At 49.2% G+C, this 24,832-nt stretch overlaps 1 protein-coding gene across 2 annotated transcripts; it reads right to left on the reverse strand.

The window, feature by feature from the left end:
- Window positions 1–982: 982 nt before the first annotated feature.
- Rab7b (RAB7B, member RAS oncogene family) lies at window positions 983–21,472 on the reverse strand. 2 transcript variants are annotated; one of them, XM_040738510.1, is made up of 7 exons: window positions 21,330–21,466; window positions 14,229–14,319; window positions 13,857–13,924; window positions 13,069–13,195; window positions 12,268–12,483; window positions 5,509–5,634; window positions 983–2,686 (listed from the first exon to the last, which is right to left on the reverse strand). In XM_040738510.1, exons 3-7 carry the CDS (start codon window positions 13,907–13,909, stop codon window positions 2,609–2,611), a joined length of 600 nt encoding a protein of 199 aa, XP_040594444.1. In that variant the 5' UTR covers window positions 13,910–13,924; window positions 14,229–14,319; window positions 21,330–21,466; the 3' UTR covers window positions 983–2,608. The 2 variants fall into 2 exon arrangements, with proteins under 2 accessions (XP_040594444.1, XP_040594445.1); XM_040738511.1 differs by lacking the exon at window positions 14,229–14,319 and having other exon boundaries at window positions 21,330–21,472.
- Between the last annotated feature and the right edge of the window lie 3,360 nt (window positions 21,473–24,832).

A 24,832-nucleotide genomic window follows, 5' to 3' on the forward strand; every position in this document is an offset into this window, starting at 1 on the left:
CACATGCTGGGATTAAAGGCTTGGGCCACCATGGCCAACTCTTTTTTTTTTTTTAAATTAAAAACATGAACACTATAGTTTCTCCTTATCCAAGGAAGTACTCCTGTGACCCACCACAGATGCTTAAAGTCACAACCCACACACGCCTATGATCAAGTTTAATGAATAAATTAGGTACAGCAAGAGATGAGCAATAATTGATAACGAAATAAATGTTTACGAGACTGTACAGTAATAAAAATGATATAGGCATATGTTTCAAAAATATTGTACTATTCTCAACCTTATAACGTGAGGTGAGTGGCAGGCATTGTGACGTAACTTTAGGCTACTATTAGCAGAGGCATTGGGAATGACAGTTGCTATGGCAGCGTAGACAGCTACAAAGTGACTGGTGGGTGGAGGCACACACACTGTAGATACACTAAACAGGGGGATGGCTGCCCGGGGAGGGTGGCACAGATGTTCACCACAGGGCATGCGACTTGAAAGTTGTAAGTTACTGTTTCTGAAATTCACGATTTAACATTCCTAGTCCCCAGTTCACCGAGACTGCCACCACAGACCGAAAAGGACTATTGCTCCACAAAGGATAAAAACAAAGGACCTGCTTATTAGTTACGGTCCGTATGCTCACTGTGATGCTAATGCGGATGCACACCCTCACACACACCACACATTCCTTCACAGTCTGACTCCCAGGATAGTCTCGTGTGTGTGTGTGTGTGTGTGTGTGTGTGGTGTGTGTGGTGTGTGCGCGTGTGTGTGTGTATGTATGTGTGTGTGTGTCTGTGTGTGTGTGGTGTGTGTGTGTCTGTGTGTGGTGTGTGTGTATGTGTGTGTGTCTGTGTGTGTGTGTGTGTGGTGTGTGTGTGTGTGTGGTGTGTGTGTGTGTATGTGGTGTGTGTGTCTGTGTGTGTGGTGTGTGTGTGTCTGTGTGTGGTGTGTGTGTATGTGTGTGTGTCTGTGTGTGTGTGTGTGGTGTGTGTGTGTGTGGTGTGTGTCTGTGTGTCTGTGTGTGTGTGGTGTGTGTGGTGTGTCTGTGTGTGTGGTGTGTGTGTGAGGGAGAGATGGGGGATAACGTTCATCTCTGGAGGATACACATGGTGGTGTGCTTGGGGTGCACTCTGCTCCTGTGACTGCTGCCCATGGTGGTCTGCTTTCTACTCCAGAGCTAGGCAGGCGCAGACTGGGCCCTTGAGTCCCCTGGTTAGTGTCACCTGCCTCTCAGTGAGTCTTTGGAGTCAAGCAGTTCTTCCTACAGTTTCAGACTGACACCTCAGACCTGCCTAGGACTCAGGAGACAGGAAATGTCTGTGGTAGGCATAAGTCATGAACTGACCATGGAAGACCCTGAAAGCTCATCCTGTCCACCTCCTTCAGACTGGGCCACCCTATCTGTGCTGTGTGACATCAGAAGAAAAGGCAGGTCATAGCCTTGAAAAGTACGGGACACAGAATCCATGTGTTCTTCAGGTACCTCAGTCTGGGGTTTGTCTCTGATTTTGATTTGTTGCCTAAATCAAGGATCCTGAAGTTTTTACCCAGGAAATTTGAAGTCTTACCCAACAAACCCAGGTTTGACTCTCCCAGAACCTGGGAGTGAGCATCAACAGTCCACTTGACAGAAACAACCATCTTTACAAGTGACCTCAGAGCAAACGCAGCAGCCTGGAGGCAGAGGACACTTCTGCCCCCTGGTGGCCAGTCACTAAACAATCACGGTGCCCTCCCGGGACCGGATTTCCCAGGCCTTTCCCATAGGACAGCAGCTTTGAGGCCTCAGGTAAAGAGCTTTCATGTGGGACATAGCATGCTGTCCATCGCCTCAGGCCTGGCCTCGCTGCCCCCTCTCCTGACACGATCTTCTGTAGCTCATAATGTAGCTGTCAGTCGAATTGTCACCTCCACAGGAAAGCCCTCAGGGACCCTTTGTCTAAAACAGCACCTCATTGCTGTGTCTGTCTCTTTCTCCAGATGTGCCATTGGGAGATCAGGACTCCTGTCTGTTGGTGTGTTACCAGTCCTCAGTGCAATGTACGTAGAAGGCATCAAAAATACTCGCTGAAGGCGTAAACGTGTGTGCCCACAGCAGTAGCAAGTGTGACTTAAACGGATCTTCTGGTCCTCAGACCTCAGTGGGACTGCTCATCTGCCAGGCGGGCACACTGAGCCTGGTCAGTTATGGGAGCTGTTCGAGAACCCAGGAGGCAGGAGCAACAACTTTTGTCTTGTGTCCTCAGTTCTTCCTGGAAGAAGCCGAGGGAAATCTCAGGCCCGTTGGCTTCTGCCTGTCAGGAGTAGTTCACGTCCTGGCTCCTCAGCCTGGCCACTGAGGGAGGCAGAGCTGCACCGCCTCCAAAGCTATAGGCCCACAGGGCTCACAGGAGCAGCCTGTCTGCAGAGGTGAGCAGGACTGTGTCAGGGGAGAGGAGGCAGAAGAGCTGGAGCCGTGGAGACCCCCGTGCTTTCTCTCGGGCCAGGATTTGCCTCTGGCATGCTCTCCTGCTGCAGCCTCCTAGCTCGGCAGGGGCATGCAGGGGTCTGGTGGGGTTGAGTTTGGAATGAGCGGCCTGCACAGCTGCCGGCGAGGGTCAGAGTCCAGGAGTCAGCAGCATCTGCTCTTTGGCTGTCCAGGTGAGAGCTTGATGGATTCCACAAGGTGATTCTCCACGGTGCCTTGGTACTGGGGAGGAAAGGGAAGTCAGTATTCACAGCCTGAGGTCTAAAGAGCCCCGGTACTCGGCTCCTCAGTGGGCCCCGGGAGTTGGTCATTCTGTCTTCTCTCTGTGATATTGTTGGGAAACCGAGGACCGGAGGGGAAGCCTGTGCCTTCCTCCCTTCTCCCTCCCCCTCTTTGTCCTGCCTCTTCCCAGGAGTCCAGAGTATTTCACGGAAGGATTACAGGAGCTCAGGCTCCTGACTCCAACCAGGTGTCATAACTCTCCATTTCCCAGAAGGGACAACTGAGGTGACATTTGGGCTTAGGCAGAGACGGACAGCTAACCCCTCATCTCTGATGAGTACTCATCCCCACATTTCAATACCCCCAATATCCTCCGCACCCAGGATTCTTCCTGTCTCTCCTGGACATCTGGGTGAGCCCAGCTGGCCCTCAGGCCCCATCCCAGGTGCAGGGAGACTGTCCTACCACTCAGTGTCTCCACACCCCCTTTCTTCCTCTCTGCCAACTATCCAAACTCCTGTCCCAACAAACACCCAGAGAAGGCCCCTGTCCACCTAACAAGTCCCTCGGTGCCCACCCGGCTCCCTTTCTAAGAACCTCCATCCCTTGGTTCCTTTTTTCAAGACAGGGTCTCCTTATGGTTGGAATCTCAACCCTACTGGGTGTTAGGGTTACAGGCTCCAAGGCCACGGGTCACACACACAGAAAAGGGAGCTGTTGCTGCTTCTGCATCTATTTTTATTTTTAATTATGTGTATCAGCGTGAGTCTACAAGTGGGTATGTACTCTTGAGTGATGGATCTCAAAGGGGGCAGAGGCCAGGTGTCAGATCCACGGGAGCGAGAGCTGTAGATGCTTGTGGTCCACCTGCCATGGGTACTAGGAATAAACTTGGGTTTGCTGGACAAGCAGAGAGTGCTGTTGACCACTCCTGGTTCACTCTGTTTCCCTCGGGAGTCACACTTCTCAGCCTGAGTGCCGTGAAGCCCCATCGTGAACCCTCGAGTGACAGCTCAGGAAATGTTTACGGGATAGGACACATTTTATACGCGGGGAAACAGGCTCAGATCAGTCATATGCTTTGACAGGCATGCATGTGAAGTTCCTAGGACAGGACTCTATCCAGGTCGGTCTGACTGCAGACACCACGCCTATGATCTCCAGGCCCCGGCTCAATCTCCTGCATAAATGTCAGGAACTGTGGAGAGTTGCCGAGCTCTTCTTTAGCAAGGAAACAAGTAGAAGAAGCACTGCGAATTGTCTCATGTGGTGGAAGTGACATCATAGGAAGGATAAACTTTAGCTCCAACTTAATGGGAAGGGAAGGACACTCTCTCCCCTGAAAGGACAGATGATGGCCACATATATACAGTAGCAGTGGGCTGGGGAAGATTCCTTGTGACCCGAGTGCTTGGCAATAATCGCACCCCATAACCCTGATAAATTGTGATGAGCTGTCCTGGCTAATGGTACAGGCATGTCACTGGCATATTAGCAGCCTGCTTTTCTGTCTATGGCAAAGCTACACTTACAGACCACGCACTATGATGGGCTGGAGGCTGACCTGAGCCTCTGGGCCATGTGCACAGAGAAAGCTCTTAACTTTCTTTGTGCAGCTGCTGGAGGCAAATGATGCCTGTCCCTACCAACAGGCTCTTAAGGACTTCTCTTCAGGACAACATGGGTCATGCAAGTCAGTCAGTCACTCATGAGTAAGTCTGGATGATGCCAGCCACCTCCACGGGGGGGGGGGGGGGGGGGGCTGCCTCCCAAGCTCCTAACCACTCCTTGATCATTCCGGCCATTTAAAATCATTGCTCTGACAATGATTACCTTTTGTTTGTTTGAGACAGAGTCTCTCTATGTAGCCTGGCTCCCCTGGAACTCACCATGTAGACCAGGCTGGACTCAAACTCACAAAGATCTGACTGCTTCTGCTTCCCAAGTACCAATATTAAGGGTATGTGACACTATGCCTGTCCCCTTCTCTTAAGAAACCTCTCTTAATTCAAGGTGGCAGAACAAGGTGACCAGATGAGCCCCAAGTGTGCCAAATGTTCAAACTCCACATTGTAACATTAAAGTTCTGCCGTTAGCTGGACATGGTGGCTTACACTTGTAACCCCAGCACTGTAGAGGTGGAGGCAGGAGGACTGTGAATCAGAGCTTAGTCTGGGCTGCAGACCTTGTCTCAAAAAAAATCAAAACACACAAAGAAAAACCCACAATTGCTTCTAGGCAGCCTTCAGCGACCACCCTCATCACATGGACTGTCACTATGCCCCTTGCCTAGACTCCTTCACCAAAGTGCTCTGCCATGCAAAAGTATTGCAATCACTCATGTTCTCTGTCTCCCTCTTGAGTCTGATGATCCCCTGCTGCCTGCACAGTGTCCGGCACACATGTCACACTCAACACATGCTGTTTAAGCCATCACATCAAAGCATCTGGGCCTATTTATCTTTCTGATTGGAAGCTGTCAGCAGCTCCTATAGGCTGGAAATTCCACTTGACTGAATACAAGCTTGGCTCCATGAGACTTCTACCCCACAATGAGGATTGGTCTAGAGACCACTTCTCAAATTCTCCCTGAATTAGGATGCCCAGGCTCCATGTACAGGACTGACATTTTGAACACTCCACAAGGGATTGTGGTAGCTGTCCAGACTGCGAGACCAACTCCTTACACCCTGGTACTTTATGCCTCTGGCATCCATGGCACAAGAATTGAGAAGTCCATTCAATACTAAATAATTAAAAAGATGAATGCTCCAATCCCCTCTGAGGATCCTGAGGACCCCTGCCTAACTGGTTTCACTCACCCTCAACAGAGCCCGGCTGGCCAGAACCTCAAAGGCCTGTACCACATTGATGTCATTCTTGGCACTAACTTCAAAGTAAGGCATGTCCTTCTCTTTACACCATCCACGGACCACCTCCTGGGGGACCTGAGGGAGAGAAATGATCACTGATTCTGTGTTGCTGTTGCCACAGCCACCGCCACTGTTGCTTCTGTGGCTTCAGTGTGGCTTGTTCCCTCCAGAACCCATGTTGGAATTGATTCCCAACTATGACGATGCTGAGAACAAAGGAGGTGAGACCTCAAAGGGAGATTAGGTCATTATGAAGACCTAATATGGCAGTAGGAAGATGGCATTCCCTGCCCAAGAATGAGGACCTGAGTTAAAATCCCTGGTAACCCCATAAATCTGGATATGATCGTAGATGTCTGAAACCCCAGTACTGTGGGTCAGAGACAGGGGGATCCTGAGAGGTCACTGTCCGGTCAGCCTCAGAACCATGGCAAGCTTCTGGTGCAGTGAGAGAATCTGTAGGAAATAAGGAGGTTCATGACACAGAAAGACAGCCGATGGCCTCCTTGGCCTCTGGCCGTCCATGGGCATATACTCCTTCCTCAACAGACACACATGCACAAATGTACTCATGCCTGCCCCTATACATGCATATAAATTTTAAGTGGGCTTCATAGGCAGGAGCAGAGGCTCGGGGCTGTTTAGACTCACAAAGCTCAGGGGAGGGAGGCACAGCATGGTTGCAGGCCCAGTCAGCGTCCCTGGCATCTGAATCGCCTCTGCGGACTCTTCGAAAGAACCTTGCTTTTCTTCACTGCTGCCCCACGAGACTCAGGTCCCCTCAGTGCAGGCTCAGCACCTTTCTATTCTCAGCCCACATGTGTGACCCCGCTGAGGCAGGACATGGCTTCTAAGTGCAAGCAGCTAGACGCAGTTGGGGACCCCACACGCCCCATTCTGAATTACGTGGAGGGGAAATTGCCATATATCTTACACTTGCTGTGGCTGGTACTTTAACATTATTTACGTTTACTTAAGGGAATCAAGCTATTTGTTCCAGAGAAAGGACCATTTGTGCCTTTTCCTAGAACACAGGGAAGGCGGGGTGATGAAAGCCCCACCCATCACACTGTCTCCCATCGCTTGCAGGTTCTGGGAACTCCTCTCTTTCTGCGATTATGAGGTACCATTGTTGTCCACTGTCCTCTGGTTCTTGCCCTCCTGGTCTCAGGACTGGCAAGAATGGCCAGTGGACATGTCTTCTTTACACCGTGCCTCTGCTGACCACCAGCATGGCTCTGGCATTGTGAGGTTTGCAACTTAAGACTGTGGTCAGCTAAGCAAGAACGTCCAGGCCTCAGTCTTGGCCTCTGATGCCTAAGCTTTTCCCACTTTGGGAAAAGGGGAGGAATGCTCCCTCCCGTGGGACAGATGGCCAAGATCCTGTAAGCCGCCAAGACTCCTCCTAGACTGCAGTAAATCCTAGACGGTTAGAGGAAGACTTGGGATGTCTGTACAAGTAACATGCAGGTAAATAATCACTGGATATTAACACCTTAAGTCTGGATGGCATCTTAAAATAGATAGTAACACCTTATACACTGGTGGCATCCTGCATACTTGAAGTGTTTTGGATCTTTCAAAGTCTTTGAGGGCCAAGACTAGACTTACACTTCTCTATGCCCCGCCCCCTCCAACTCCCATCTCCCCAGATGCTGAGTGCTTAACTGCAACCATTAGCTGGTGCTCAGGAGCGAAGTGGGAGCAATGGGACTGTGTCCCTAAGCTGTGGTCACAGGGGACACTGTTTTATATCAATGCATAACAAGCAGGAGCCTAGGGCTGTGTCCAGGCTGATCACTCACTGACATCACTGTGTCATGGCTTGGGAGACAGCTGCAGTGACAGTCAGCTCTGCTGTCCCTTCCCTTGAAGCAGCGGAGAGTGATGTCGATGTCTGCAGGTAAGATCCGCGTCATTGTATCTGATGGGTCTGGAAAACGACTGAGCAGAATTTCCAGGGCATCAGTTGAGACTATGCTACAGCTGCTTCTTTCTGGGTCTCCAGTCCCTCCCACTGCAGAGAGCTGACCTGGGAAGAAGCCATCAGACAGCACTTACAGCTTTCTCCAATTCCAGCTATGATTTCATGACTTTGAAGATCATCTTGTCTTTTGTTTATGAAGCATAGTAATTTTTTTAGAACTTAAGCTCAGAGGACTCTAAAAGTAAATCCAAGACGTGGTCCTGAAGACTACTGTCACTTTCACAGGTTTTCCTTTTGCTTACAATGGGATGTTAACATATTGGTTCTGCCCATTCATTGGGAACCAGTGTCTGATAAAAACTAGACCAGCTTGCAGAAAAATTATTACTATTACTTATTTTACAGTATGTATATGTATGTGTGTGTGTGTGTGTGTGTGTGTGCATGTTAAACACATGTGTGGACATCAGAGACAAGTTGTAGGAGTCAGTTCTCTCCTTCCATTATGTCTGTCCCAGGCATCAAATTCAGATCATCAGGCTCTTTACTGCTGAGCTGCCATGTTGGCTCCAGTTTGTATAATTTTGGTTTTGATGCTTTCTCATCATTTATATACTGAAAATGATTGCCATATAAATTTAAAATTAGCATGTTTGGGGCCTGGAGAGGTGGTTCAGCAGTTAAGAATCTTTGCTGCTCTAACAGAGGACCTGGGCGTGGTCCCCAGCACCATATGGCAGCTCAGTTACTGACTATAATTCCAGTTCCAGGGGATCTGATGCCACATTTCCGGCCTCTGCAGATACTGCATGTGTGTGGTACACATACATGCATGTAAGCAACATACTCATATTAGTTAGTAAATCTCCAAGAATAACTATTGTAGACTATTGTAGGACACACCATCCCAGATCCATTGGTGGTAGGTCAGAAATTATGCTGGGACATGGAATAGAGTATTAGAACTCTTGTGAATGAATTCCCTGTAGCTCAGACATTAGAGCCCCTTTCTCATGAACCAAGGTTTTCTCGCTGTTGTCTTCAGTGGAAGGGTTTTTAATAAAGATAAGCCAGTAGTTTCTTTCCAATCATTCTGGCTGTATGCATATTTGCACATATATGGGTGTATTTATTGTAGTAAGATATACCCCACATACTGATCAAGACCCCCTGAATGTGGGTGTCAGTAAGGAGGCCTAGGTAATTTATTGAGCCTTGGGCAGTAGATCAGTATTCATCCCGAGTATACACACGGACTTTGGACTCCCATCCAACAATGTGAGATGCACTCTCACCCTGAACTCTTGGGGGGAAGGGTCTAGGCCCTGCCCTGGATGAAATGACAGACTATGGACACCCCCATGGAGGGCCTCACCCTCCCTGGGGAAATTGAGGGGACAATGGGGGGGGGTTGGGGGAAGGGCACGGGAGGAGGGGAGGGAAAGGGAGAAGGACCTGGAACTGACTTGTGAAGCAACCTTGTTTCTAATCTAAATTTAAACTTAAAACTCTGCAAGTTTGAGGCCAGCCTGGTCTACAGAGTAAGTTCCAGGGCAGTCAGGACTATACAGAGAAACCCTGTCTCAAAAAGCAACAACCACAACAAAAAGTGGGAAAAACTACGTTTCAAGACCTGTCCCTAAGGAGGATACAATTACAACATTTCCCTTAACCGTCAAATAATGTAGGGAAGTCCATCTTCTGGTTTTCATGGCAGAGAAGAGGTCGGAGTGGACCCAGGGCAAACAGGGAGCATGGCAGACCACTAAGAGATGGTGCCTACCCCCTCAGCCTTGTGCCAGTGAGCGCAAGCCTCCCTCGCTGTAGTCACTTGGCTAGTTGCCATTTTCCTCATCCCAAACAGGCGCTGATAAACTCTTTGCTAAGTCAGCATCAGAGATGTGAGGACTGGAGCTGCTCCTCCTTAGTTCTTGGTCCCAACACTATGGGGTCTTTGTGGAAAATCTCTCTGCTTTCTCTTCCCACTTCCCCTCCCTGCTTCCCTGAACTCATTTCCTTGTTGTTCAGTACCTCTTAGCTCTGGTTCCCACTCGGCCACCTCCCCCCAGACCCCTTCTCTGGGCCACCTTGCTGACAGACAAACTGCCTTCGTCTTCCCCAAATCATCCTTTATCCACCGCAGTTGGCTGGCCCTGGCTCCTCCTCGGGTCTCCCTCCCTCCCTGTCACTGTCTCCACTGAGGTCATTCCCGTATCTGCCTTTCCATAGATGATGGGGGGTTCGGCCTGCCTGGTGCCTTGTTGCTTCTGTCACCCCCTTCTTCTCTAAAGCAAAGCCCCCCTGCTGGGCTCAGACCATTTGTCTCATGAGCCATCACCTGCCCTTCACCCAGCCAAGCACCCCGTTCATTGGACAGTTCATTGCAATCTGCTTCCTTTCTCCATCGACACAAGGCTACCACTACTCAAAGTAGCCAGAATTCCTTTTCCACCAACAATCTCTGCACATCTCCATCTTCTTCACAGAATCAGAGCCAAAGACAAAACTAGCCTTCCTTTCTGTGACCACAGCTTGCTCTCTTTTCAAGTTCTGAACACCCATCCTATCCTCTTCTCTAATATCTGATGCTCCAGCTACCCGGCCGCCTTCCTCCAGGTCTCCTCGGAGCCCTCCAAACCCCACCCGCTGATTCTCTTGCTTGGAGAAGTTGCAGTCTCAGGTCCTCTGTTCCTAGCATTTGCTCTAGCAGGGCTGTTGAACACACTCACTGATGCTGCTTGAAGCTCACAGCCTCCTCCTTTAGCTGAGCCCTACGTCCTTGTCCTTCCTCCATCAGCTTTAATGAAGTAATCAGAATCCTGTATTAATTAATAAACTGTATTAATTTGGAGTCTATGGAGTTTAGAGCGATTCTAAATGGCCAGCCTTTACCGTGACTGTTAAGCCTCCTTTTTGGCTTCCTTCCTCACTGGAGGGTGATACCTCTTACTTCAATGAGAAAGCTCTGGCCTCCTTTTCCTGAACTCCCTCAACTTGACCTTTGGATGTGTGAACGATGTTCAAGTGGATGTTTGGATGTCAGCATTGTAATGGGATAGACTCCAGTGTGCAGTGGGATGGACTTGGGACCATGCATGTCTCCAAGAGTTTATGATGAAGAATCTCTTAGATGATACTAATACCCGCCACATGGACAAACAAGGCTTGGAAGGAAGGATTGGATAGTGTTCCTTTAGAGTAAATAAAGTTACTCCTGCCTCCCATAGGAGTCAGAAGCCGACCTTGAAGTTGGTTGTAACATATGGCCTCTGACGCCTGGCAGCAGTGATAGACTGGGGTCTAGCATGTACCTGAAGGTTACAAGGTGAAAGGTCATGAGTGGGGAGAAAACTGGCTCCTTCCTTAGGACATGGCCAGAATGCCTGAGTACGCATAGGTGTGGGTTCCATAGAGGGACAGCCAGGTTGGAGCTACTAAGAAGTCTGATTGAAGCAGAGAGTAGGGGCAGGAGATTGCATGACACTTGTTTCTCTCAGGCACCATGGAATGTCACCCACTCAGGGGGTCAGAAGGACCCGAAGGAATGATTCATAGAAGAGGGCCTTACCACACCTGCCAGCCAGAGCACACAAAGCCACACCACAAGACAAGACTTGTTCTGCTCCATGACCACTTCTCATTCTTCCTGCTTCACTCCAGACAGGACTAGACCCCAGAGCTCCTATCTGACTTAAGTGGGTGGGGCCTGCGGGCTTGTAGAGCTGATGGAGAAGTTCCTGATGCGATGCAGCTAGCCCCGCGTGGGAAGACAGGGATGACTGTCTGAGACAGGATGTCTGACTGACACTGAGTTTCCGACCTGAAGTGGGCACACGGAGCTGGAGACTCAGTTCCAGCTCACGCTTCTCCCCTGAAGTTTTGTTCTTAGGTATCCCAAAGCTTGCCAGTTCCGCAGCTGCTTCTCAGATTCTGGTCACCCAGATCAAATGTCTTCCTCTCTGGACAGGAGCCTTCCTCTGTGCAGGTGGGTGCAGCTGGAAGCGCCCCTGCTGCCTCTCTCCCTCCTCCTGCCCACCCTTTGTGGTACTAAGTTTTGGTTCATTTCTCCTGCGGTTTTCTGTTTGAACCATTGTGAAAACCGAGTTCCAGCACAATGACTCAGTTCCCCATCAACACTTTTCCATTAGAAATACCGAGAGAACATGGTTTTAACTAACAGCTCCTTTGGGTGTTATTTGGGCTTCAGTTGGCACAAAATACCTTTGTCTCAGTTTTTACAAATTAAGACAGCCTTTTGTTGGTAGAACTTTCCATTCAATAGCCCTGTGACAGCTACTACCCATATCGGTGGGGCCACTGCAGTCATGGGGTAGACCAGTTGTCAACTATTCTGGAAAATCTACAGATCCATAAACTGGTACCTTCAGATCCCTCTGTAACTCTAGGCAGAGATACTGTCCTAAGATTGAATTGGATCCCACCGAGACCTGACTCTTGACTCCTCTGAGGCTCTAACTCTCCTACTCCTGTTACTCGTGTCTCAGTTCCCATAATCCTGTTTTTTTAGTTTAGGACCCACTTCCTCTGAGAAGCTAGCACCCTATTCTGGATTAGACATCCTTTGTTCTCATCTCCAAATCTTCAAAGTGTCTAACTATAGTTGCTTTTGCCACATTGTACCATAATTTTCACTATTAGACTGTGAATCCTTGAAGGGAGGACTCTGTCAGCACCATGTGTGAGACCTAACACAGCATCTAGTATGCAGTTGTTATATACTGTTTGTTGAATGAATGAATGAATGAATGAATGAACAGTACCTTCCTGTCTTCCAGATCGATTTTGTTCCCAAGCACCACCATGGGATACGACTGCTCCATGGGGATGATCTTTGCCAGGACGTCATCCCTCCAGATACCCAGGGCTTCAAAGGACTCTGGATCCGTGACATCGAATGCCAGGATACAGCCATCAGAACCTTTGTAGAATGTTGACACCATGGAGCGGAACCGCTCTTGGCCGCCTGTGTCCCAGATCTGGAGAGGAAGAGCAATGCCCCACAGGCTCTGATGAGTGAGTAGCTGAAGGGAAACCCAGGACGGCTAGATCACGCCAAAAGCTTCACTACTGGATGGGGAAAGCCCGAGTGCAAGTGTGCATGGCACACCCAGGGAGCAGCCTCCCATGCATGGCACTCCCACACCCAGGGAGCAGCCTCCCATGCATGGCACTCCCACACTCACGGTGCAGCCTCCCACCCACCCACACCACCACAGCTCTGACTTTTTCTCTAGGTTACCAGGGCAGTGGTTGTTACCCCAGCCTCCAACAGTATGTGTCTTCTGGCTTTGTAGGTCACCTGTCTCTGCCACATTATTCACCTCTGCTGCAGTAGGTAAACAGGTGTGTGTGTGTGTGTGTCTGTGTGTGTGTGTCTGTGTGTGTGTGTGTCTGTGTGTGTGTGTCTGTGTGTGTGTGTGCCCCAGCGAAGAGGCTGGAGTTAGCCCATGATTTGTACTACACTGATCTCACACCAGGTCCTCCAAGCTCCCAGTACACTGTGCTGTGTAAGCGGGTGACTTTCAGGTGTGTGTATTACAGAAGTGGAGGGGACTGCTCACCTGGAGCTTCAAAGTGGTGTCGTCCAGGATGATAATTTTGGAGAGGATGCTGGCCCCCAGTGTGGTCTGGTATTCTTCAAAAAATGTTTTGTGTACATATTGATGAAGGAGAGAGGTCTTCCCCACACTGAGGGAAAAATTCCACAAATGTGTAAATGTACACCTATAAACACACACACACACAGAGCTATGCCATTCTCAGGACATTACTATGCCCTTTGCACTGCAGTCCTTCCTTGAGTCTTTGAATTAATTTCTTTTTCTTTTTTTTTCTGAACCAAAGTTGGATTTAAGAACAGGTTTTGATATATGAGTGACTTTCTGTGGGGGAGCCACAGAAAGACAATAGTCACACCCTAGGATGGGCTCAAGTGTCTCGAGAGGGTTACTGGGATTCTTAATTTCCAGTAGCAATGCCCTAGAGACTAGCCTTTGGGAGCAAAGCACTGGGAATAGTTTCTAGAAGCAGAAATCAATCCAGATGAGCACTTTTGGATAAGGTTGGGTGTCCCACACGGTGCTCAGACTTGTGTTGGGTGTGGCAGGTCACCGGAGGACCCAGAGATACTGAATGGCTGCATAGGCCGTTACATAGATCTTTGCCCAAGGCAAGAACTTCTTGCTAGCTTCTTTCTCACAGCTAAGCTCCCAGACTTGAAGTGGGATGCACTTCGCTGCCACTCTGACTCAGAAAGGGTCCCCTGGAGGTGGGAGCACAGCCTGGAGGTGTTGCTGCTCCCAGCTAAAGCTGTTTCCTAGCAAACACACAGCAGCAGGGCTTGGCTTACCCGAGTGCGCCAACGATGATAAGTTTCAAGTCCACTTTCTTCCGGGGATTCATGAGTGGCTTCAGAGTCTGTGGGCAAACAGAGGTCACGTTCACACTAGAGTGTGGCCATGGTCACTGGGGCCGACCGTCCCACACCCAGTCACTGCTGTCCTCCCACGTGTCCTCCACTACACCTTCCAAGTAGTGTTTAGCATCCTGTGACTCCTTTCACGTCTGAGCTCTGTTTTCCTCCGGGCTATCAGGATCTCTGTCCTTGGCTAAGGACTGCAGTGAGGGCCATCCTCCCGAAGGACGCACATGACTCAGCACCTTGTACATACCCTCCCCTAACTTTGCTTTGCCAAAGTTACAAGACTGACAGCTCACTCACCCTTCAGCTCTTCAGAGTCGGGCTCTGAGAGGTAGCCCGGAGTGCCAAACAGCAAGACGGATCTGCACAGAGACCTCGCACACAGCACAGCCTAGAGCCGGGAATGGAGACCAGTGTGGGAAGAGGGGATGGGGTGGGCAGGACAAGGGGTCCATTGTCAGGACTGCCTGGAGGCTTTGGATGGATGAGCCCCTCCCCCAGCCAAAGTGCGCTGCCCTTGCAGAATCACAAGGCTCTTTGCAGAAGCTGGAAAGGGTGAAATGGGCACATGTTTCTGGAAAGCTACTTGGCAGCACGTGTGGCAAACTTCAAAATAGTTCGGACCTCTACTTCTAGGAATTTTTCTTACAGAGATCACCAGAAACTCCAGCAAAGACTTCAAGACCATCCTTCCAGTGTTACTTATAAACACTCAACAGTAAAGAAGTAGTTAGGCCAGGACACATGACAAATTGCTTAGTAGTCATCAGAATGGAGTATTTGAAATATTTTATTATATGTGGGAAAATATCCATGCTGTATAATGTAAGTGTAAGTTATGTGTGCAATATCAACTGATATAACAATTCCATTAATTTTTTTCAGTGTTGGGGATTGAAGCCAAGGCTTTGTGAATGCTGGGTAAGCAGTGCATACACAGCTCCCATGAAATACAGAATATATACATTCAAAAGTAGTTAAGTGCAATTAATACATGCACTACTGAATATAAACAGATGTACCCCTTCCTTTCCTGTGAAGAGAACACATGCAAGCCCTGAACTAGGATGAAACACTAGGACCTGCTCCAGGAAGCATCAGGGAAGAAAGAACAGGGATTGAGGGACACTAGAAACTGCTTCCCAGACACAGAAAAGGGATGGTGCTGACAGCATGCTGGGCCTAAAGCAGTGAGGCATATGGTGTGTGTGGAGAAGAGAATGAAATAAGAAAATTCTGGGGATGGAGAATAGAAAAGGTGATTGATTTGCCTCAGGGGAGCAAGATTGAGGTTGACAATCCCCATCCATCTATCCATCCATCCATCCATCCATCCATCCACCCATCCATCCACCCATCCATCCATCCATCCACCCACCCACCCATCCATCCATCCATCCATCCATCCATCCATCCATCCACCCATCCATCCACCCATCCATCCACCCATCCATCCATCCATCCACCCATCCATCCATCCATCCACCCATCCATCCATCCATCCATCCACCCATCCATCCACCCATCCATCCATCCATCCATCCACCCATCCATCCACCCATCCATCCATCCATCCACCCATCCATCCACCCACCCACCCATCCATCCACCCACCCACCCATCCATCCATCCATCCATCCATCCACCCATCCATCCATCCATCCATCCATCCACCCATCCATCCACCCATCCATCCATCCATCCATATTATTCTAGTTAGCTTAGCAAAAATTCCCCATCTCCTAGGGATGTAGATGTAGAGGCAGGGAACTAACGACACTAACCAGGGCTGACATACAGCAACAATGTTGCTGCTTGCAAAGGTGAGCCACAGAGACGAAGCTGAGAAGTCTTTGGAAGGGGGGGCCGGGTGACTCTGAACACCAGTTATCTCTTTTCAAGGGGTCCGAGAACAACGAAGTGCTCTTTCCTAACACGTCAGCACAGTGTGTTAACTTATCTTAAAAGACCAACACAATATCTTAAAAGGACTTAAGAGTTTCAAAACGGAGGCAGAAAATGGAAAAGCTCCAGCAACTGCTGAGCACCTACAGTGGTACCCACCCTTCGTGCAGCTGGCTCTCCTCACCGTAGCCTTCAGGTGAGTGCAAACAGGGCTCAAAGAAGGGTCACTCCACTGGGGATATGGCTCAGTGCTACTACATTGCTGGCTTAACTTGAACAAGGCTTCCATCCCTAACATGCGAGGTGTATGTATGATGGGGGAAGGGGCAAGTCACTCATGACTCACATAACCCCACTGTAGCAAGTGGATGAGCCAGTGCTTGGATAGAAGGCCACAGAAAGCTCTTCTGTGCCATGGAGGCTCCAGATCACCAGAATTCAAAGCCTTGGATCTGTGTGCCTGAACATATGGGGCGCTGGGCTCAGATCTGTTGTGCTCAACAAAACCCTGGGAGTAGTAGGAAAAGGCAGCCAGAGGGGTGAAGAGGCTCCATCAGAGCAAGGGACCTGGGGTTGCTGAACAGGACTGTGTGTAAGTGCACACGCATCATGTGGAGGTTGGGGGAACGGCCCGAGCACTTTGCCACAGTAGGTCACAATCTGTGTGTGCTGAGGACCTTGAAAATACACAAATAAGTAACAGCACATTACGTGGGTTAAATGAATTAGTGTGTTATTGTGTTTGATGTGTTGTGATACATTTACTGGCACAAATTGAGGTTTTTTAAAGAGTGTTAAGATCTTAAAGTGTTAGCTATTTTAATGCACACAAAAGATCTGTGGGGTTGGCACTATTATTATCTCTGTTTTACTGAGAACTAGATGTTTCCAGAAGCTGATTTAGGAGTTTCTCACAAAACACACCCTGTAGTGGGGGAACCCAGTGTGGAGCTGAGATTTGGATCCAGGCCCAGCTCTAGAGACTGCCTGAAAAGGTTGATGTGGATCACCAGTTTGGGAGGATCCAGCATCACCTGGGAAACACACTTCTTGGCACATCTGTGAGAGAGTTTCTAGACAGAGTTAATTGAGGTGTGAAAATAAACCCTAAATATAGATGCACAATTCCATGGTTTAGGATCCCAGAATAAATTAGTATGCATAGTGAATACACACACACACACACACACACACACACACACTCACACGGACTTTCACCTCTCTGCTTCCTGGCTGCAGATGCAGTGAGCAGCTGCCCCGTGCTCCTGCTGTCATGCCTTCCCTAGCCAAGATGGATTGCTCTCTCAAGCTTGTAAGCCTAAATAAGCCCTGATTTCCTCATATTGATTTATTTTAGGCATTTTGTCACAACATGAGATGTACAATGAATGAATCTGGGGTACCAATACACTAGACTTTTATTTATTTTTTAATAATAGAGAAAGTACTGGAGCCTGCTAGCAAATACTCTGGTGTAGAGTCCCACTCTCACACTTTTTCAAAGTGGAGTCTCATGTCATTGCCCAGATTGCCCTAAACCAGCAATCTCCTGCCTCAGACCTCCAAGTATCTAGGATTGTAAAAGTGTACTACCTGTGTCAGGAGACTTTCCCTTAAGTGGAGATGAATGAGACTAACACAGTTTGGCCTTAAAGACCCTGTCAGAGCACATATTTACTTGTTTTCCACCAACGATATGCTTTCTTCTTTAAAAATTAAACTAATTTAAAAACTTCATATGTGTGTACTGTATTTACACCATTTCTGCCTACCCTGCGCCTTCCTTCCAACCCTTCCCATGCTTCCAACCCTGTCTCATTCCCTCTCAAATTCATGGCTTCTTTTTTTTTTCTTTAAAGATTTATTTATTATGTATACAGTGTTCTGTCTGCAGGCCAGAAGAGGGCACCAGATCTCATTATAGATGGCTGTGAGCCACCATGTGGTTACTGGGAATTGAACTCAGGACCTCTGGAAGAGCAGTCAATACTCTTAACCACTGAGCCATCTCTCCAGCCCCTCATGGCTTCTTTTAATAGATTTTCTACACAAATACCAATTCATATATATTTCAAAAAATAAGGTCATTTTAAAAAGGATGAAAAGGATGAAGTGATGATGCGCAAACACACACACATATACACACACGCATACACACACTCACTCATACACACATACACACTCACACACATACACACTTACACACACACATATATATATATGTACACACACACACACATACACGATAATTTAAGTAAAAAAGAAAAGGAAATCTGAACGTTTGACGAGTGTGATTGACCCGGATGGTCAGGAATAAGCCCCAGAGTGTCTCTGTGTTTAGTCTTACACATGTGTGTCCCGGAAACACACGGATAGAAACGTGCCATCTAGGGAGAGATGGGAAAGAAGGCAGAAGAGCTATCAGTTTCCATTCTTTCTTAAGAGTCCATATTTTTAACAATTATTCTGCAGTCTTGGTTTCTGTAATTTAAAAATATCAGAAAAAGACTTAACCTCTCCTTTTTCCCCAATCCCACTCTGACTTAACCTCTCTTTATACAGCATATGTGACAGGGTGACTGCGCACAGTCATCTGAGTGTGATTTCCTATTTGGATGACTCACTACGACTGGGGGGGGTAAGGGGAGGCTGCCTCACACCAGGCAATGACTGTGACTTTTGGGGTCAGAGAGCCCTCTCTCTTCCCTAATCTATCCATCTGTGACCTTGAACCTTGAACATTGCTAACCTAGGAGTCTCTATTCCTTCCTGGACAAAGTGAACAATGACTTATGGCTGTGACTTCTTCTGCAGATAGCATGAGTGTGTCATGTTACGATTGCGTAAGAGGATCCCAAAGTTAGGGAAGATCCAGATAACAGTTTACACCTTTGTGGGGTGGGGGTCGGGAGAGGAGGTCCTGAGATCTAATGTGCAGCAGTTGCATTTTTGATAATGTAAACATGTCCACTGTGACTGCTTTCAAACTATAAGTATGGAGCATCTATAGTACTAGAAGAACCTCAGTGATCTGGTACTGGGCAGTGCTAGGCTCATGGGAAATAGCCAGACAGACCCTGAGTGCTCGTTCCTCTCACCAACCGTGGGTTTCTTCACCCATAAAATGCTCAGTTTCTCTGCAATGCCAGGAGCTGGCAGGGGTGGTGTTACGAGGGTTGACGTCTTTGGGTCTCACTCGCCTCTTCTGATCCTTGTAACTTCTCCACCCCTTCCACAGTCCCGATCCTCTTCCTAGATGTGCCCTGGAACTATGCTGCCACCAGACTCCTGTACCCTGGTCCCACAAAAGGTGAACATTTTATGAGTCTGACTTCTAAAAATAGCCTTGGCCTTTGGCTCAGAGAGTGGCCCAGTCTGGCCCAGTGTTGTGGTTGGAGGAGTTGGTTTGAGGGCAGGGGGCAGCGGGGGTCTTTTGACTACTTCCAGGTTTCAGATGGTAGCTGAGGTCCCTTCCCATGTCCTTTACCCCCGGCTGGACTGTAGCCACGATGTCCTCTTCAGCCTCTTTCCACTCCCAGGGGGACTGAGAGCATCAAAGAGGGAAGCAGGGCATCTCCCTAGCAGCACGAGGATGAGTCATCTTCACTGCTACTTCACAGTGAGTAGCAGGCTTGGAATGCGGGACCAGCCCAGCCAGCTCAGCCCACACAGAGCAGGACTCCAGAGGGCCCACCTCTTCCCCAGAGCTTGCCCTGCAGCACATCCCAGCCAAAGCTGGGCCCTGCCCATTTGCCAAAGTTTCTCTGCACAGCCTGGAAGACTTCAGTTGCTGTGGAGCACTTGGACCTGAGACTAGTCTGCAAGGACTCTCGAGGGTTTCAGTCTTCACCTTTCCACGTCCTTTCCCTCCCTATCCCGCTGCTCCAGCGGGGACCCAGCACAGTCTCTTGCTTTACTTGTCCTGGGTGAGGCCCCGTACAAGTTGTCAGGGAGACCAGAGAGCAGGGGCAGCTGAGAATTCTGTAGCAAGCCCAATTCCCTGCCCAGTATACAATCTTCCCCTGCTTCTTGTTTTACCCCATAGCTTTTCTTTTCCCTCTGGCACCCCGTACTATGATCAGTCTAAAAACAAACAAACAAACAAAAACAGTGGGACTCACAAGTTGAGTGTAAAGGCTTCTGTTTAGTGAGATTTCTGCAGAGCAGGAAGCCTTGTTGCCTGCCAGGATCACCTGAGTCTGCCTCACCCACCCAAATCCTTGCAGGTCTAAACCTGCTTCCTCCACAAAGTAACACCCACAGTGCTGGTTTAGAAGGCTCAACATTCTCTTTCTTTAAGTTCTTTGGGGAGGTGTTTGTCCTGACTCCCCAAGTAGACTGCCTATACCGTAGACAGCACCTTGTATCTCTGTGTATCCCTGTCCCCAGTGTGGTGACTGAAGCTGGGAATATAGAAACTTCTGAATAATGATGCACCCATCCATGTATTATCCATCCATGCATGCATTAATTCATCCATACATGCATCTGTCCACCCACACACCCGTGTAGTACATGCCTGCTATGCAATAGCACACTGTGTGTCTAAGAATACTCAGAAACTAGTGTCTCTGTAGGTTCTTTGTAGTGATGGATTTACCAATAAGCCCAAAGCAATCATTTTTATCAATACACAATGCCTAGAAATTATAGAACACTTGCCTTTTACAAAAACGTTATTTTAGCTCAGTGGATTAAAAAATGAGTTGGTAGCTGTCAAGATGGCTCAGCAGGTAAAGGTACTTGTCATGCAAGCTTGATGACCTGAGTTTTATCTTCAGAATCCATTTAAAGGTGCAAGGAGGGAACCCACTCCACAAAGTTGTCCTCTGACTTCCACACATATGCTGTGGTTAAACAGGCACACCCATCATGTATACAAAACACACACACACACACACACACACACACAACAACAACAACAACAACAACAACAACAAACTAGACTAGCAGCCAGCTTAGAGTAGAACCCAGTCCGCCCTACTCAGTTCATTGACTCATGCATTACAGCTCTTTGCCAGAAGAAATGCTTAAGGGATAGAACAAGGGGGATGTTCTCCTACTTTCTCTGATCGTCCCCACATCAACATCCCAGAAGGCACTCTGTTCATGTGCCAAGGAGAGGCCAGATGCTGCGGGACCCAGCCCCCTTGGAAGGCTCCCGTTTCTGGCAAGCCCTGCAGGTCTAGGGGCATAGTGCCATCCTCCTGAGACTGAGCTACTGGGTCCTGTCTGGCACTGCCACAGATCCCCGAGCAGGGCCCCAGCTCCCTGTGACTGGGAGGGAAGGGCTTTCTCCACCACTCCCAGGAACTTTCTGAGGGCAGGGGTCTTTGGACTGCATTTAAACCCTGCACCTGCCCCATTCTTAACCTCATCCCTGCACCGTTGTTTCCAGTCCTCTTCACCAACACCCAGACAGTTCAGGAGCTGCGGGGCACGTGGAAGGACAGACAGGCTGCCAGGACACTCACAGCCAGGCTGCGCGGCACTTACCTCACACAGGAGGGAGTTCTGGGCCTGGGCGCCTCTTCCCCGGAGTGGCAGTTTCACGCTGGCCAGTACTGAGAACGTAAAAGGGTTTGGTAAGAGGCCACTTCCCTCTGAGTTTTCCTCCTTTCTCTGCACAGACTTGGGAAAGTTGCAAAAGAGGCTGGGCCTGGGTGACCTCAGCTGTGTGGGTGGAGGAGGTGGAGTGGACTGGAAGAGCCAGGCTTCAGAGCTGCCTGGATTTAGGGCACCAGGAATATTACTTCCAAAGGGTTCTGGTCTCAGGACGTGGAAGGCTTGAGTTGAGGGACTTTTGGACAGAGGGCCTGCAAGGCGACATGTTCAATTTAAGGGCTTGTAGGAACAGCTGCCTCTGCTCATGGGAGTCCCAGTAAAGAAGCCCTTGGTTTGCTGTCTTCAGGGAGCAGAATTGGTCCAGCCACCAGAGCACGAGTAAGATCGGAAGAAATTCTGATCTTAGTTAGGCCTTGCTCTCACCCTGCACGCTCTGCACACACACAGACATGCCATGCAGAATATCCACATTTCCCACACCTTGCCACACTACTCATGCATAACACACACACACACACACACATTTTGTATACACCCCCACATCCCTTGTGCCACACTCCTTATATACACACTACACACACCCCATTCCCCATCACACACAACCCTGTACAACCCACACGCCCCACTCCACTCACATAGAGTAAACTCGCCACATACATCCCACACTGCATCAGAGGTAAGGCATGTCCTGGCACCCCAAAACCTCACCTACGGTCCCTCCACTTAGGCTGTGTGGCCCAACCTGAAGCACCTAGAAGGCGACAGTAAATTAAAATGCTGCTAGCACACAGTAAATTTTGGCATCTCGTTTCACTGTTATGTAACATGCCTTGGATAAGCCTACTTGGCAGATTAAAGGCAGATGGAGTGAGTGTAGACATGACCTTCCAGATCTCCAGGGGTCCCCTTAAGAGTGTATTGATGCACTCCACATTCCTCACACGTTAGGACTCCGTCTCCTTGTAGACCCATTCCTTTGTTTGATTACTATCCTGTCACAAAGGTCTTCCTGGTTCCAGTTGCCCCCTTTGACGGGGCTTTCCAGCCACCACCGTGTGTCTAAACCAGCCATAGAATTTTGCATTTGGAAAGAACAGCGAGTAGTCTTGGATCCCACACTTGGCCAATGGGGCCGCCACTATGGACCCTATGAAGGAGTTTTTGGTGGAACAAAAATTGAAGCAAAGACTCTTGGAAGTAGGGACCTAATGATTTCCACTCTGGAAGTAGAGGGAGATTCTAAAGGCTGTTTGCACAAGTGAAGGATTTTGGTTGCTCAGGAAGCCAAGGCTGAGTGCCGAGAGCCGCTGGTTTGTGCAGGCTGCTGGGCTCTTGGATTGTCGTCCTTTGGAAGCTCCCGGAGTCTATACCTCCCTGAATGCATCCAATCTCATAAACTACGCAGAGTTGGCCTGGTTAGAGCGTAGATGGGAGAAGCTTCTCCAATGTTATTCTACTTTTTTTTCCCGAGACTAGCTTTTAAATGAAACGTTCGCCTGTGTAGTTGTGTGTATGTGTGTTGTGTGACCGTTACTGGAGAGACATGAACAAAAGTGTCTCCTCAGACAGGGAACCAAGCACGGATACCAACTTACTTGGTGACCCACTGAGTTTTATCAGGGATGCTTACTGGAGTGTGGGTGAGGGGTCACTTACACGAGCAGAAATGACTCGAAGACAGCTGCATCACCAAAGCTCTCCCAGCATGGGTGACAGCTCAAGAAAGCTGGGCACACTGCACAAAATGCAAATGACTCAGCAGGCTGGAAGGCGACTCTTCCAGGCAGCTCAGGTGGCCTCACCTCATCGACGCAGCTTGGTTGGTCGCTACGGGCAGTGCAGCAGTCCTCACTACTTATTTATGCTTGAGGAGGAAGGGGTCAGGTATACCTGGTCAGTTTCAGGAACTTCCTGTGTAGGGAAAACGGTCCAGTCAAAGAAACACACCCTGAGCGGAGCCAAAGAAACACTTTGGCCCTGCAACCAGAACTAAAGAAATGTACCCTGACCCTGAAATCAGTGCCAAAAGAATACACTTTGTCCCTGGAATCAAAGTCAGTGAAAGAAATGCACCCTGGCCCTAAAATTGGAGCCAAAAGGCTAAAAAGGACCAGAGAAAGAAACACACATCCTGTGCAGAAAACTAACCAATCCCTGAGCAGAGCTCTAGCCAATCTGAGCTCAGCACTAAAATCTGACCAATCCCCACCCTGAAAGCCCTATATAAACCCTGTGTCTGTTCAGCTTGTGGCTTTTCATGCTACCACGCTGTCCTCTGCCACTCTGGCAGAGGGCAGCCACTCTCCTGGATTCTTCCCTCCCAATAAACCCCTTCAATGAGCTTTGGGTGAAGATCGACGGAGCAGAGGCGACCCTGGGCAGAGCAGGGCTGTAACACTTGCCCGGGGAAACCTTCTCTTGGCCGCTCCCGGCTCTCCAGAAGCAGAGCTGAGCTGTAGCAACTTCGCCCAAGAAACCTCCTGCCAAGCAAAACTGCTACACTGGGCGAGCATCCCCAGCTGGAAGACCCTGTTCTGCCGGAGCAGAGCAGATACACTGGGGAAGCCTTTCCATGAGGCTGGGCTGTAAGCAGCTAAGTTTACTGCAACCTGTGGTGGTCCTTGGCTCCCGAGCTCCAGGATACCTTTCCATCTGAGCTGTGTAACACTCAGTATTCTGTGACTCCCAAGTGCCAGAATACCTGACCCACTCCTGTCCCATCCCCATCCAGCCGGAAATGCCTACATCCTGAAGCCTCTGGGTTGTTTATTTCCTGAGCTCAAAGAAAGCATCCCTGAAGAACGGAATGTCTCACCTCCCTCTGTTTCTCTCTAAGGCAGAATTAGGTCAGAAGAAATGACTACGCAGAAATGAGATGGCTGTGGGACTTTTACTCTAGTGATGCAGTGGCACGTGGACTTGCAGATGTCACAAGGTCTACTCTGCTGGGGACCCTTGGGGGTATGGGAAGTGCCCTGTCTGCAGATGGATCTCACAGCTTCTGAAATTGCTTCTTCTAGGCGCTGTTTGCAGAACTGTTTCCAGTGTTTTTTGGAAACTAAGACACCAGCTACCAGGCTCCAGCGCCCACTTCCTCCATCCACGTGAACCAGAAGTCAGTAGGTTCCCTTTCCCTTTCTGCCATGCCGCACTGGAGAAGACTGCTCAGTTTGCACCCCGCCACACCCTCTGCGTTCATTCAGTAGTCTGAGCAGGTCAGAGCCTCCAGGGAGACACAAACGGATCCTGGAGTTTAACAGTGGAAATATGGCAGAGACTAAGTAGAAGCATAAGGGCTCAGGGGAGGAAGACGGTGGACCTAGATAAGGTGTTCCGAGGGGGAAGAAGGAATTTGGGCTGGAGTTGGAAGGACTGGCAGGCTGAGTGAAAGAGGCGAGCAGGCTCAGTGTGAGGGAAGTGACGTGGGAGCAGGC

The sequence above is a fragment of the Mesocricetus auratus genome, unplaced genomic scaffold (genome assembly GCF_017639785.1).
Source record: "Mesocricetus auratus isolate SY011 unplaced genomic scaffold, BCM_Maur_2.0 Super-Scaffold_100676, whole genome shotgun sequence".
NCBI lineage: Eukaryota > Metazoa > Chordata > Mammalia > Rodentia > Cricetidae > Mesocricetus > Mesocricetus auratus.

What these genes read in the sequence shown, in the direction of transcription:
- Rab7b (XM_040738511.1), bottom strand. Translation starts at nt 13,909, where the DNA reads ATGAATCCCCGGAAGAAAGTGGACTTGAAACTTATCATCGTTGGCGCA. An exon ending in ATCATCGTTGGCGCACTCGG is followed by an intron (nt 13,196 to 13,856) that starts GTAAGCCAAGCC and finishes TTTTTCCCTCAG; the next exon opens with TGTGGGGAAGACCTCTCTCC. An exon ending in CCAGCCGGGCTCTGTTGAGG is followed by an intron (nt 2,687 to 5,508) that starts GTGAGTGAAACC and finishes TTTCCTCCCCAG; the next exon opens with TACCAAGGCACCGTGGAGAA.